We start from the raw sequence: 15,633 nt of genomic DNA on the forward strand, positions 1-15,633 counted from the left end.
CGACTCCTGCTCCTATTTCTTATGCTCTTATGTCCTTAGATCACTTGAGACATCAAAGTACATAATGCAGCGAATAACCATTAGTGAAACTGCTGAGTTACTCATTCAAGATCAATTTTAGAACTTTAAGTTGTTTCCTCGATGTGCCATTGCCTCGAAGTTTTAGATGCAAAAGAATCAAATCTATCTAAGACGGTAATTGTATGTTCAGATTCTCAGAACCATTTGGTTCCGCCGCTAGCCGGGTTTTTCTACTTTTTTTGCGGTCAGCAGCCTGTGAATTTCCGCTCGTTAAAAAGTGATTGGCCGGAAAAAACATGAATGAGCAGAAAATCCTGGCCAGGCAAAGGTAGAAGCAGAAAACCCGAGCCCATGAGCGCATTTTAAATGGTATTTAAATAATATGCAATTTTTATTTCGTTACACGTCAGTGAAAGGGATTTAGTCTAACTACTGCATTCAAAGATGTTTTTCTGAAGTGGGGCGGTTTAACCATTGCTTCCATACACTGAGCCATCAGAAGTGGCATGCAACGCTCTGAGATTATTCTGAGGAAGTGTTTAAAGTCTTGCGTCATCAGAACCCATTTAAAAAAAAGCAAATACACGCAAAGAATTATGAAAAGTATTAACATAAGAACACAAGAATTAGGAGCAGGAGTCGGCCATTCGGCCCCTCGAGTCTGCTCCACCATTCAATAAGATCATGGCTGATCATCGACCTCAACTCCACTTTCCCGCTCAATCGCCATATCCCTCGATTCCCCTAGAGTCCAAATATCTATCGATCTCTGTCTTGAATATACTCAACGACTGAGCCTCCACAGCCCTCTGGGGTAGAGAATTCCAAAGATTCACCGCCCTCTGAGTGAAGAAATTTCTCCTCATCTCAGTCCTAAATGGCCGACCCCTTATACTGAGACTGTGACCCCTGGTTCTAGACTCCCCAGCCAGGGGGAAACAACCTCTCAGCATCTACCCTGTCAAGCCCTTTAAGAATTTTATACGTTTCAATGAGATCACCTCTCATTCTTCTAAACTCTAGAGAATACAGGCCTAGCCTACTCAATCTCTCTGGACATCGGTGACACCACTGGAACACTGGCTGGAAGGCATTACTGGCCCCAACAGCATGCGGGAACAGGAAGAACATTAGCAGAGATACAGTCATTAACCTCGCGATGCTTCAATATCATTAACTGTGTATGTTAATTAAGCTCCATCCAACCTCTGGTCTATTCCTGCTGGTTAAACAAAAATATTAACACAATCATAAATCTTTGTAACTGCTTGTTTCTGTAAAAGGGTTCCTGATAGTGAGGCTTCCTCTTGTAGGTTCCAGTATAAGCACCCACAGAATAAATGGAGCACTTTACCAAAAGTGAGTTCCAGGCATTCCTTTTGTTAATGTAAAAGACCGTCACTACTCACCCATGCCTGAACGGTTTTTAATTGTGGGTATGCCACCCATGTAAAAGATTGTCACATCAAAATGAAATGCTTTCTTTCTCAGCATAAGAATCACGTAGAAAGACAAACAAACAGATGAGTGGACGACAAATAGACTGCCTGAAGAATGCAAAACATAGGAATTATGATGAACCTGTATAAAACACTGCTTCGGCCCCAACTGGAGTATTGTATCCAATTCTGGGCACCGCACTTTGGGAAGGATGTGAAGGTCTTAGAGAGGGTGCAGAAAGATTTACAAGAATGGTCCCAGAGATGAGGGACTTCATAGAAACATAGAAGATAGGAGTAGGCCATTCGGCCCCTCGAGCCTGCTCCGCCATTCAATGAGATCATGGCTGATCATCCAAATTCAGTACCCTGTCCCTGCTTTCTCCCCATATCCCTTGATCCCCTTAGCCTTAAGAAATATATCTAACTCCTTCTTGAATATATTTAATGAATTGGCCTCAACTGTCTTCTGTGGTAGAGAATTCCACAGGTTCACCACTCTCTGGATGAAGAAATTCCTCCTCATCTCAGTCCTAAATGGCTTACCCCTTATCCTTAGACTGTGACCCCTGGTTCTGGACTCCCCCGCCATCGGGAACAGCCTTCCTGCATCTAGTCTGTCTAGTCCTGTTAGAATTTTATAAGTTTCAATGAGTTTTATAAGTTTCAATGAGTTACGTGGATAGACTGGAGAAGCTGGGGTTGTTCTCCTTGGAGCAGAGAAGGTTGAGAGGAGATTTAATAGAGGTGTTCAAAATCATGAGGGGTCTGGACAGAGTAGATAGAGAGAAACTGTTCCCATTGGCGGAAGGGTCGAGAACCAGAGGACACAGATTCAAGGTGATTGGCAAAAGAACTAAAGGCGACATGAGGAAAAACTTTTTTACGCATCGAGTGGTTAGGATCTGGAATGCACTGCCTGAAAATGTGATGGAGGCAGATTCAATCGTGGCTTTCAAAAGGGAATTGGATAAGTACCTGAAGGAAAAAAAATTGCAGGGCTACTGGGAAAGGGCAGCGGGAGTGGGACTCGCTGAGGTGCTCTCACAGAGAGCCGGCATGGGCTCGACGAGCTGAATAGCCTCCTTCTGTGCTGTAACCATTCTATGATTCCATAGTCCATCGAGATGTTATTCTTAGAACTATCTAGCCAAAACAGTCAAAAAATAAGTACCAGTATTAGTAAATCTCATGGTGAGCACAAAAACCTAGGCTGACACTCCAGGGCAGTGCTGAGGGAGTGCTGCACTGTCGGAGGTGCCGTCTTTCAGATGAGACGTTAAACCGAGACCCCGTCTGCCCTCTCAGGTGGACATAAAAGATCCCAGGGCACTATTTCGAAGAAGAGCAGGGGGAGTTATCCCTGGTGTCCTGTGGGCCAATATTTATCCCTCAATCAACATCACTGACAACAGATTATCTGATCATTATCACATTGCCATTTGTGGGAGCTTGCTGTGTGCAAATTGGCTGCCACGTTTCCTACCTTACAAGAGTGACAACACTTCAAAAAGTACTTCATTGGCTGTAAAGCACTTTGGGATGTCCGGTGGCCGTGAAAGGCGCTATAGAAATGCAAGTCTTTCTTTCTTTTAATGCACATAAACGAACGTATGCAGAAAGCACTTCCTGTTAGAAGCAAGATGTTAGTAAGTCGCACTGGCGTGCCTAACTTAACCATTTTTCATTATAAATAAGGCTGGCTGCAAGTAAGCTTTGTGTTCATATCAGCCTATTGCATGACTGAAGACTCCACTGTACGTGTGATGTACGGTTTGGTGATGCATTCGGAAGTGCGTTTGCTGTTCTTTATGCTCCCAGCACACTATTGAAAGCTCTCGTGTGTTTTCTTCGCAGGTCTAGCACTGATGAAGTTTTGCAGGATTCCGTTGGATAACAGGCTTTCAACTTTGCTGCCAATACAGTGAATGACACTGATCCGAGGAAACCCTAATGCTTGTTAAATATATTACTTGACCAAAGACTGTCACGCCAATTTACCCCCCCCGCCAAAAAAAGTTTGCAAAGCCTCAGCCCCGTGCCTTCTAATCTTCACCTACATCTTCTGCAACAATTGGCCGTGTGGATTTACAATACAATGGCTGCAATGGGGACATGCCTATTTCTGTGTCTGGTTGACCTGGTGCAAGTATTCGGTGCCCAGCCAGTAACCGCAGCGGAGCACGGCCAGCGCAATATGGTGCTGCATCGCCGGGTGAAGAGAGGCTGGGTCTGGAACCAGTTTTTTGTGTTGGAAGAATACACGGGAACAGAACCGCTGTATGTCGGCAAGGTAAGAACAGGGGGAATAAAGGTTCAGATTCAAAACACAGAAACATTTCTGGGAAGTTATTTGTGTCCTATTCCGTGAAGACAGAACCAAAGTATTTCTTTAATTGCTCTGCCATTTCCTTGTTCCCCATTATAAATTCCCCCGTTTCTGACTCCGAGTCAGGAAGGTTTCATGCCCGAAAGGTGGAAAATCTTTTAAATCAGCCCTGCAGCCCTCACAACATCACCCCCAACCCCCGCACAGAACCCGCCTCCAGTCTAAAATTCAGACCTGCCTTTCAGACTAGTCACATTGCTGAGCTTCAGCTCCCCATGTCCTCAAGAGTGTTTGCACGTTCCCCAATATCTTGGTAAAATATTATAGCGATAATGAACACAGAATCCTTTTTAGATAATTTCAGCTACTGGTTCTATCCATAGCTCCACGGGATCATCCTTGTCTACTGAAGGTGACAGAGTAACATAACACCAGGTCTTGTTTAGCGCGTTAACAGAACAAGCAAATAGTAATAATAAGTAATATAAGTAATAATAATATTTGGTAATAGTAAAACATATTATTACAGTATCTGTTATACTTTGCCAGCTCCTTTTTTTTATTCGTTCCTGGGATGTGGGCGTCGCTGGCAAGGCCAGCATTTATTGCCCATCCCTAACTGCCCCTTGAGAAGGTGGTGGAGAGCCGCCTTCTTGAACCGCTGCAGTCCGTGTGGTGAAGGTGCTCCCACAGTGCTGTTAGGGAGGGAGTTCCAGGATTTTGACCCAGCGACGATGAAGGATCGGCCGATATATTTCCAAGTCAGGATGGTGTGTGACTTGGAGGGGAACTTGGAGGTGGTGGTGTTCCCCTGCGCCCGCTGCCCTCGTCCTTCTAGGTGGAAGAGGTCGCGGGTTTGGGAGGTGCTGCTGAAGAAGCCTTGGCAAGTTGCTGCAGTGCATCTTGTAGATGGTACACACTGCAGCCATGGTGCGCCGGTGGTGGAGGGAGTGAATGTTTAAAGTGGTGGATGGGGTGCCAATCAAGCGGGCTGCTTTGTCCTGGATGGTGTCGAGCTTCTTGAGTGTTGTTGGAACTGCACTCATCCAGGCAAGTGGAGAGTGTTCCATCACATTCCTGACTTGTGCCTTGTAGATGGTGGGAAGGCTTTGGGGAGTCAGGAGGTGAGACACTCGCCGCAGAATACCTAGCCTCTGACCTGCTCTTGTTGCCACAGTATTTATGTGGCTGGTCCAGTTAAGTTTCTGTTTAATGGTAACCCCCAGGATGTTGATGGTGGAGGATTCGGCGATGGTAATGCCGTTGAATGTCAAGGGGAGGCGGTTAGACTCTCGCTTGTTGGAGATAGTCATTGCCTGGCACTTGTGTGGCACGAATGTTACCTGCCACTTATCAGCCCAAGCCTGAATGTTAGCCAGGTCTTGTTGCATGTGGGCATGGACTGCTTCATTATCTGAGGAGTTGCGAATGGTGCTGAACACTGTGCAATCACCAGCGAACATCCCCACTTCTGACCTTATGATGGAGGGAAGGTCATTGATGAAGCAGCTGAATAGTGGAAAGCACTAGTTTGCAATTCTTGCACTAAAACTATGTTCTATTTACTTTTTAATGTAGTGATTCCCTTTTTTTTCCCCTGACCCACTATAGAATTAGCGAGGTAACTTCCATTAAGAGGTTCCAATCAAACCACCTCCCTTCGAAGGCTCTGGTTCCATCTCATTCATTTGAACAAAACAGACTGATACATCCATTCAAAACTGTAAATGGAGCTTCATGAATTTAATTACCTGTCTGATAGATTCAAACAAAGCTGTTAATTAGGTACATACCTGGAAAAATCATCACAGCATGTTTGTATTTGAATTGAGTGGCTTAGCTCCCCCATCAAGCAAACTGCTGAGAGACCAACATTGCAATAATGTATCGAGTCAATTTGGAACATGATCAGAATCTCTAGAATCAGCAACACCGGGGTTTTTGGGGTGAACAATAAGCCCCTGAACTATACCCAGTGCTATTAGAGCAAATTTGAGTGTAGAGGTCTCTGACATTCATATGCGTGAAATTTACTTTGCCGTGCCGACTTAGGCACAGACACCAGAAAAGGCGTGGGGAAACTCACGTGCAGTGCTACTCAGGAGCAAAATGGGAATAAAAGATTCGCGTCCGTTTTTCCTCTGTATTGCACCCATGTTTGGGTGCTCCTTGGGTGCCGGGCAGAGGAAATTTAGCAGTAATATTTTTTAAGACTCAAAAAGGATACATTTTCAACTTTGTCACCTGGGCGGAAATGAGCGGAACAAAAATCCGGCGGGTCCCACACCAGGCAGGTAATCCCCACCAACAGGTTACTGCCCTGTCGTCAAAGTTGAAAATGACTGCCACACAAGACCAAGTATTCTATAGAATCATCGAAAGATACAGCACAGAAAGAGGCCATTTGGCCCATCGTATCTGTGCCGACTCGTTGGTAGATCTACCCAATTAGTTCCTGTAATTTATTTTCCCCTTCAAGTATTTATCCAATTTCCCTTTTGAAAGTAACTGTTGAATCAGTTTCCGCCGCCCTTTCATGCCAGCGCTCTTTGGGTACGATTGCTAGAAGACATTGAAAAATTCAGGAAGATTCATGCAATCCTAGAATTATACAGCACTAAAGGAGGCTATTCAGCCCATCGTGCCTGTGCCAGCTCTCTGGTAGAGCTCTCCAATTACCCCTGCTCCACTGCTCTTGCCCCATAGCCCTGTAAATTTTTTCCCTTCAAGTATTTATCCAATTCTCTTTTGAAAGTTCCTGTTGAATCTGCTTCCACCGCCCTTTCAGGCAGCGCATTCCAGATCACAACAACTCGCTGCGTAAAAAAGTGTTTCCTCCTGTCGCCTCCGGTTCTTTTGCCAATCACCTTAAATCTGTGTCCTCTGGTTACCGACCTTTCTGCCACTGGAAACAGTTTCTCCTTATTTACTCTTATCAAAACCCTTCATGAATGTGAACGCCTCTATCAAATCTCCTCTTAACCTTCTCTGCTCTGAGGCAAGCAGCATGGGGATCAAATAGTCAGACATGTAAAATTGTAAAGGAACTCCGTGGCCCATCCGCCCCTAACATCTCCACTGAAAGAGAAAGTAAGGTAGCAGGAGGCAGCGACGTGGAATATTGGAAGAGATTAAAGTGGAGGTGGAAAAGCCAACGATAATAAAACCAGCTTCTCGTTCTGTAATTACAGCTTCATTCCGACATGGACAAAGGAGAAGGTTCGGTCAGATACATCCTCTCTGGCGATGGAGCCGGCACCGTTTTCACTATTGACGACAACACTGGAGACATTCACGCTGTACAGAGACTAGACCGGGAGGAGAAGACGCACTACACCCTGCGAGCACAGGCCTTGGACAGATGGACGGGGAGACCAATGGAACCCGAGTCTGAATTCGTCATCAAGATCCAGGACATCAATGACAACGAGCCAAAGTTTCTCGACGGACCTTATGCAGCCAGTGTTCCTGAAATGTCCCCTATGGGTAAGAAGCAATCTTGCGATAGCATGTTCAAAGAAACTGGTCATTCTCGAACATTCCTGCACACTATTACTACTACATCCCATATCACACAGCTCACACAGTCATGGGCATGGCAAGTATAAGAGTGATGGCTGGTACAGGGTAGGCTACTCCTGTTCACTAAACTATAGCTGCTCGTGTAACCCTGATTACAAGCTTTTAACGCCAAAAAAAAACCCACTGCTGGACATTTTGGAAAAATTTAATAAATAGAAATATATTGTGGTGATTTTTAACAAATCGGCAACAACAACAACGTGTATTTATATAGCGCCTTTAACGTACAGGAAACTCTTGTTTAAATGGCACCTAAATATCCGGAATTCTCTATTAACCGGCAAAATGCATACTCCGAAAACAACACCTCAATAACCGGAAATGTTGCCGAGTCCGAGTCTCCCGCGGTGGCCAAGTTAGTCAGTGGGGGTAGTTCTCCAAACTGCCACTACTCGGCTTCTTGGCGCTGTCGGAAGTCTGAACACCTCAATAACAGGAGTCTGACTCTCCCGCGCTGCCGGGAGTCGGAACACCTCAATACCCCTGTAACAGGAGTCTGACTCTCCCGCGCTGCCGGTAGTCCGAACACCTCAATACCCCTGTAACAGGAGTCTGACTCTCCCGCGCTGTAGGTGAGTAACCCAATTACTGTATACTGCACATTTCTAAATTTTTAAATTTTTGTTTGTTAAAAATAGCCTCAGTAGATAACCCTCTCTGTCATCCGGAATTTTTAATCAACCGGCAACACGCTGGTCCCGTCGGTGCCGGATACCAAAGAGTTTCCTGTAGTAAAACGTCCCAAGGCGCTTCACAGGAGTATTTTAAGACAAAAATTTGACACCGAGCCTCATAAGGATAAAATTAGGGCAGGTGACCAAAAGCTTGGTCAAAGAGGTAGGTTTGAAGGAGCGTCTTAAAGGAGGAGAGAGAGGTAGAGAGGCGGAGAGGTTTAGGGAGGGAATTCCCGAGCTTGGGGCCCAGGCAACAGAAGGCACGGCCACCAATGGTGGAGCGATTATAATCAGGGATCCTCAAGAGGGCAGAATTAGAGGAGCGCAGATGTCTTGGGGGCGGCGGGGGGGCTGTTGTGGGGCTGGAGGAGATTTAATTTCAGGGTCAAATATGACACCAAGGTTGCGAACAGTGTAGTTCAGCCTCAGACAGATGTGAGGGAGAGGGATGGAGACCTCGGCAATTACATCTACATGTCAGATTTTTAAGGTATTGCACAATCTACAAAATGATTCCATATAAATATTAAATATATCAACAAAGCAGCATTTAGAAAATTATATGGATTGATATCTGTGGGTTTCTTTTCGAAACTGCCTTCATGTTGACATGGTAAAGGTGCTTAAAGGACAAAGGACATCTTTGAAGCAAAGTAATCACCCCTCTTATAGTGGATAATAACAAACTTAACAGGTATTTCCTCGTTATTAAAGGTTGCTTTTTTAAGAAATAAAGACAGTCTTGCATTTCTATAGCGCCTTTCACGGCCACCAGACGTCCCAAAGCACTTTACAGCCAATGAAGTACTCTTTGAAGTGTAGTCACTGTTGTAATGTGGGAATCGCGGCAGCCAATGTGATGACGACAAGATAATCTGTTTTAGTGATGTTGATTGAGGGATAAATATTGGTGAGGACACCGGGGAGAACGCTCTCTGCTAGTCCAATGATATCAATAACGGGACCGCCCCATACATCCTGGAGTGGCTCCTTTGCAAACAATAGGGCGCAGCTTCGGAAGGTCCCTCTGATGTCCCCCCCACCTCCCCCCCGCTCTCTCCCTCAAACTCCAGGACGCACGGGGGCATTTATGTAATTGATGCCCCAGGAGCAGTCAAGCAGAAACCCTAGTCAAGTGTCTCCATGTCAGCAATAAAAATTGATATATATAATTTTACGATGGGCCGTATTCTGCGCCCCCTACGGGTGTGTACGAGGGGCGCGCGCGCCCATAGGGGCCGCGCAAGTTCCGGGTTTAGGCGCGCGAAGCACGTGAGCTAAAACCCAGCACTTGCGATGACAGATCCCCCGCATCCCCGGGAGACGGGCCTCCGCGGGGGGGAGAGTTGCGCTATTTGTCCAACTTCCGCCCGCTGAATGCCCGTGAAATTCTTACGCCGGTAAAAGCAGGAGTAAGGCCCGCTTTTACCAGCACAAGAGTTTTAAAAAATAGAAAAATAAAATTTTATCACTCATTTATACATTAAAAAACCCTGTGCAATAAGGTAAGTTTATTTTTAGCCCCGTTAAAACATATAGGCCTAGAAATTCAGCGGGTCTTGTGCCCACTTAGCGCCTAAAGAGGTCTTCTGCGCCGGCGGGGTTGGTAGCGCGGAAATTGAGTGCAGCGTTAATGGCGGCGGTAGCCGGTAGCGCTGCGCCGGCACCGATGACGTCATCGGTGTGCGCAGCGCCCCGGTTCCGCCCCGATGCCGGCCCGACGCCCATATTCAGTTGCAGCCGCCTCTTCCGCAGCGGCCGCAAACAACGTTCGTGAAACACGGCCTTCATGCAGCGTTAGTGGGGCGCATAAAGGTGGAGGTGCGGCCGGCCGCTTTTTCGGCGGCCGCCTGCCCGCACCTCCCTCCCCGGCCTCCTACACCAACCCCCCCCGCGGCATTGGTGGCTGATTCCCGCGAGCCCGGCACTTCTCCGTGGTGCCGGGCTCATTTGCCGGCAGAATCCAGCGGCGATCTCACGGCTGCAGGCAGCTCCTCCTTAAGAGAAGGAGGAGGCCTGCAGTACCCCAGCCTGCCACACCGCATCGGGTGGCGCAGCGGCAGCTGGAGCGCTGAAATTCACTTTCAGCGCCCCAAGCGGAGGCGAGCACACCCTGGAACAGCGCCCGGTTCCGACTCGGGGCGCTAAAAGTGAATTTCTGGCGGGCGCAACGGGCTCCGGGCGCTGCGCAAACTTTTGGGCGCAACTGAGCTGGCGGGGCCATACCTAATTTCTAGGCCATAATTTTTTTTCAAAAATTAATTTATTGTTTAAAATATTTAATTAAATGGCATTTTAATTAATTTTAAATATGTAATTTAAAAAATGTTTATTTCATGTGTTTCTGTATTTTTTAAGTGATCCCCATTCATACTTATGGGGATTCCGTATGTACAGAACTCCCATAAGTATGAATGAGGATTCCCTTCTTTTATTGGTCGGGCCGGCCCACGTGATCCCAGGGGAGCTTGCGAACCGCCTGCGCCCCCTGGGATACATGAGCCTCTGCCCGCGGGTCACCGGAGAGGCCCAGGGGTGCGAGTCTCCATACCTCCTGAACCACCAGGTAAATGCGTAGATTTTTTTTACGGGTCAGAGGCGTCCACCCGCGGGAAGCCTCCGATCGCAAATTTTGGGCCATTATTTTTTTAATCTACAATAAACTACCGGCACAACTGTTCATAAAAGACCAAAGGTACTGCCCAAGACTTCCCTTCCCCTTTAAGAGAAATACAATGGCCCGTAATTTGAGGCCAGCAGTGATGTGACAGCTCTCGCCGCTGACCTCAAAGAAAGCTGCCCACAGATATCTCGCGATCTCCGTGGCGAGAACTTTAGCTTCCCCGACGTGTAATTGATTGTAGCGCTGTCAATAGGGGACCTCCAGCGTACAGCAGCAGTAATGGCATCAAGCAAACTAATCAGCCAATCACATTGAATAATTCTCACAGACAGCAAACCAGGAAATAAAAAGCACTGATTATCAATTCACTTTGACATTTGCACAAATATAAAATTCGTTTTTCAGGGCCAGAGCAGTTGTTTAGCCCTCAATAGGTTGTTACAACCTCAGTTACACTTACTCCATCAAGGCTTAACTTTTATGGGGCGTTCAACAGCGATATTAGCAAGGAAAAGCTTACGTTTTCGTCAATGCCACAGATTACACTGATTGCCAGCTGTGCGGGAGCGGGGGTGGGGGGGGCAGTCTACAGCGCAGCCAGTGTCGGAGCAGTGAACGATTGACTGCAACTTCAGGATTTCTGCGCATGCGCTAAATCCTGAGGTTACGGTCAGTTTCAGAGGGGGGGTAATCATGGTGAACACTGAGGGCTCGATTTTGTCAATGGGGAGCTTTTGGAGGCGGGACTCCCACTTGTTGGGTTTTAGTCCCGCCTCCATCGACTTGTGGCCAACCCACGCTATTTTCCCTTGATTGACCTTGTTAAGCCCGCCCAGCGGGCTCAGCAGGCCAATTAAGGGAAAGCCAGTTACAGGTGATGCCAGCGAGTGCTGCTTCATCTGTCAAGAGCTTTTGACAGATGAAATGTCATCGTTTGACAGCTCTGTGAAGCTGTCAAACACTGACAATCTGTCTTCTAAGTTGTGTCTTTATTCAAGACTCAATTAGAAAGCCTTCCTGACCAGAAAGCAGAATGCTGCAGCTTTTGACAGTTCAGCGGCTATTCTGCTTTCTGTGCCGGTGAGCTGAGGGACTCCCGAGACCTGAAAGGAGGAAGCCTGCAGGAAGAAGTAAAGGTAAGTAAAACTTATTAAAACACTTTACACACACCTCACACACTTACCTCTGCACACATGCACCCATTACTCGCCTGCACACCGGACATCTCTGCCTCTCCGACCCCCGCAGACCGACGGTCCACCTCGCTGACCCTGGTGAGGTTCGGAGCTGTCGGGAAGCCCACACTTCAGGACTCAAAATAGGGATTAGCCAAAAAACTGCCTGTTAACTACCTGTTAACAGGCAGTTAATTGGCACTAATCCCCTTCCCGCCTCGAGGAGGCGGGACCCGGCGCGGATCGGCTACCCGCCTCCTGGCAAGATGGCATGGAGGCGGGTTGGGGGCGGGCTGGGAGCGGGTTGGGCACCCGCCCCCAAATTCTGCCATTTTCCCGGCAATCCCGCCTCCAAACCCGCCTCCCCAGGGCTGGCAAAATCCAGCCCTGAGAGTTCAACCGTCATTTCCCCACCGCAAAATCCGGGCCAATAGCTTACGATCTGTAGTGACGAGCAAAGCCGTACAAATTTTCATCCTTGTGCACTTACTATTGTCTATCTTTGCTAGCCCCCCCGACTTTCTGCACACTTGCTAGTAACACTGTGTCTACTGCAATAGTGTGCTTTGTGTAAGATTCCCTGTTCTGCAGTGAGTGACTGAAGCGACCTTCGCTCTGTTTACAAACTGAGCTCAGTCCACCTACAAGAACCTAATGCCATTGGTGCTGTTGTAAGGGCCTTCTCTTTAGCTGTGCTTACTGTAGCGTGCCCTGTTTATCAATTAAAGCACTTCAGTCCGTCTGTGAATGGAACCAGGAGGTGGTCACCAGCCTAAGCCAAACGCAGTGGGATTTCTTTCATTTATATTCTGACCAGTACTCTGGGGTAATGCAGTTAAGAGCTGATGGTATAACGTCTAGAACAGATATTTTTAGAGTTTATTTTGCCATCCGGTTAAAATCTTTGAGTTGCTGAACTTTGATTGACAAAGCAAGCTCACACTCAGAAAATTACAATACGACATTACCAACAATATGCATAAATCTGAGGTATATTAAATTGCATTTCTATAGCGCCTTTCATGACCTCAAGACATCCCAAAGTGCTTTACAGCCAATGAAGTGCTGTTTTCAAGTGTAGTCACTGTTGTAATGTGGGAAACAAGGCAGCCAATTTGTGGACAGCAAGCTCCCACAAACAGCAATGTGATGATGACCGGATAATCTGTTTTTAGTGATGTTAGAACATAAGAACATAAGAACATAAGAAATAGGAGCAGGAGTAGGCCAATCGGCCCCTCGAGCCTGCTCCGCCATTCAATAAGATCATGGCTGATCTGATCCTAACCGCCAATCTACTATCACAGAACCATCTCCTGAATCTAACAGAATTAGACACACAAAATAGGAGCAGGATCAGGCTACACGGCCCCTGGGCCCGCTCCGCTACCCACAGGGCCATGACCGATCCGAACCTAGACTCATGTCCAAATTCCTGCCCGCTCCCCGTAACCCTTAATTCCCTTTACTTCTAGGAAACTGTCTATTTCTGTTTTAAATTTATGTAATGATGTAGCTTCTACAGCTTTTTGGGGCAGCATATTCCATGGACCTACCACCCTCTGAGTGAAGTAGTTCCTCCTCATCTCAGTTTTTAAAGAGCAGCCCCTTATTCTAAGACTATGCCCCCTAGTTCTAGTTTCACCCATCATCGGGAACATCCTCCCCGCATCCACCCGATCCAACCCCTTCACAATCTTATATGTTTCAATAAGATCGCCTCTCATTCTTCTGAACTCCAATGAGTAGAGTCCCAATCTACTCAACCTCCCCTCATATGTCCATCCCCTCATCCCCGGGATTAACCGAGTGAACCTTCTTTGTACTGACTCGAGAGCAAGTATGTCTTTTCTTAAGTATGGACACCAAAACTGTATGCAGTATTCCAGGTGCGGTCTCACCAATACCTTGTACAACTGAAGCAATACCTCCCTATTTTTATATTCTATCCCCCTAGCAATAAAAGCCAACATTCCATTGGCCTTCTTAATCACTTGCTGCACCTGCATACTAACCTTTTGAGTTTTGTGCACCAGGACCCCCAGTTCCCTTTGTACTTCAGTACTTTCCAGTTTCTTGCCATTAAGATAATAACTTGCTCTACGATTTTTCCTGCCAAAGTGCATAACCTCACACTTTCCAGTATTGTATTATGTTGGTTGAGGGATAAATATTGTCCCCAGGACACCGGGGAGAACTCCCCTGCTCTTCTTCGAAATAGTGCCATGGGATCTTTTACATCCACCTGAGAGAGCAGACGGGGCCTCGGTTTAACGCCTCATCCGAAAGACGGCACCTCCGACAGTGCAGCACTCCCTCAGCACTGCACTGGGAGCGTCAGCCTAGATTGTTGTGCTCAAGACCCTGGAGCGGGAACATGAACCCACAACCTTCTGACTCAGAGGCGAGAATGCCGCCCACTGAGCCTACGCAAAAAAACACATTTTCTATATATAAGCAAAATACTGCGGATGCTGGATATCTGAAATAAAATAAGTTTTTCTATATATCTGCGAGAGCTTTATATTAGTGTGAAGAAGTAAATTGTCAGAAATATATATAATCGATTGGATGAACAGCGAGGAAACATCCCAAATATCCTGTCAGGAATAATTGTGCCTTAAAGGAAATGTAGCCAATTCCTCATCAAAGTCTTCTTCTTCTCTTCTAAGGCAGTCCCTCGGAACCGAGGATGACTTGCTTCCACATTAAAAATGAGTTCTCAGGTGACTGCTGAGTCCAATGCGGGACCTACAGTCTCTGTCATAGGTGGGGCAGACGGTGGTTGAAGGGGCGGGTGGGTGGGGTGCTTGGGTTGACGTGCGCTCCTTGCGCTGCCTGCGCTTGGATTCTGCTTGCTCCCGGCGAAGAGACTCGAGGTGTTTGGCGCCTTCCCGGATGCTTCTCCTCCACTTTGTGCGGTCTTGGGCCAGGGATTCCCAGGTGTCGATGGGGATGTTACACTTTTTCAATGAGGCTTTGAAGGTGTCCTTGAAGCATTTCCTCTGCCCACCTGGGGCTCTCTTGCCGTGCCGGAGCTCCGAGTAGAGCGCTTGTTTTGGGAGTCTCGTATCGGGCATGCGGACAATGTGACCCGTCCATCGGAGCTGATCGAGCGTGGTCAAAGCTTCGATGCTGGGGATGTTGGCCTGAGCGAGAACACTGACGTTGGTCAGTAAACAATGCATGCAGGGCGGAACTAGGCCAATATCCATTAATAATCACTATCCAAAAAAGAGCCACCAAATTTTGGAATCACCTACAAATGAGCAATCCCCAATGCTATCACTACGACGCCCTGAAATGCCAAGAGCTGACCATAAAGAAGAATACCCTCAGTCAACTAGTCCTGGGACTCAGTGAAGTAACTACTAACAATACTAACAATAACCAGCCCCAGGACAGTGACAGGGTAACACAAAGAATTCGACCCAACACAATCGTCGCTAAGCAAAAGGAAAAATATCTGACATATTGGGCAGAAACAACAAAAACCCAAAGCAAACTCAATTGCTACTTGGCCCTAAACAGACAATACAACATAGCTGATTACCTGACCATGGTAAAGGATAACAAACTGAGAAGAACCTTGACAAGGTACAGACTTAGCGAACATAGCCTAGCGATCGAAAAAGGCAGACACAGGCAGACCAGGCTGCCAAGAGAGGACAGGATATGCTCTCACTGCAGTCAGGGAGTGGTGGAGACAGAGATGCACTTCCTCACAGCTTGTGGAAAATATCAGGGCATCAGGGAGAATTTCTACCAAAAATTCTCACAAATATGCCCT

The 15,633-nt window shown here is 47.0% G+C and overlaps 1 protein-coding gene across 1 annotated transcript in view; it reads left to right on the forward strand.

Annotated features, from left to right (window-relative positions):
• Nucleotides 1–15,633, forward strand: part of LOC147117879 (cadherin-20-like) — a 249,612-nt gene that overhangs the window by 127,566 nt on the left and 106,413 nt on the right. Inside the window, exons 2-3 of the mRNA XM_085989260.1 lie at nucleotides 3,318–3,753; nucleotides 6,981–7,275. Coding sequence (XP_085845386.1) covers nucleotides 3,559–3,753; nucleotides 6,981–7,275 — 490 coding nt within the window. The 5' untranslated portion in view covers nucleotides 3,318–3,558. The remainder of the gene's footprint in view (nucleotides 1–3,317; nucleotides 3,754–6,980; nucleotides 7,276–15,633) is intronic.

The sequence above is a fragment of the Somniosus microcephalus genome, chromosome 5 (genome assembly GCF_052327205.1).
Source record: "Somniosus microcephalus isolate GS21.2 chromosome 5, FLI_Smic_1.0, whole genome shotgun sequence".
NCBI classification, from domain to species: domain Eukaryota; kingdom Metazoa; phylum Chordata; class Chondrichthyes; order Squaliformes; family Somniosidae; genus Somniosus; species Somniosus microcephalus.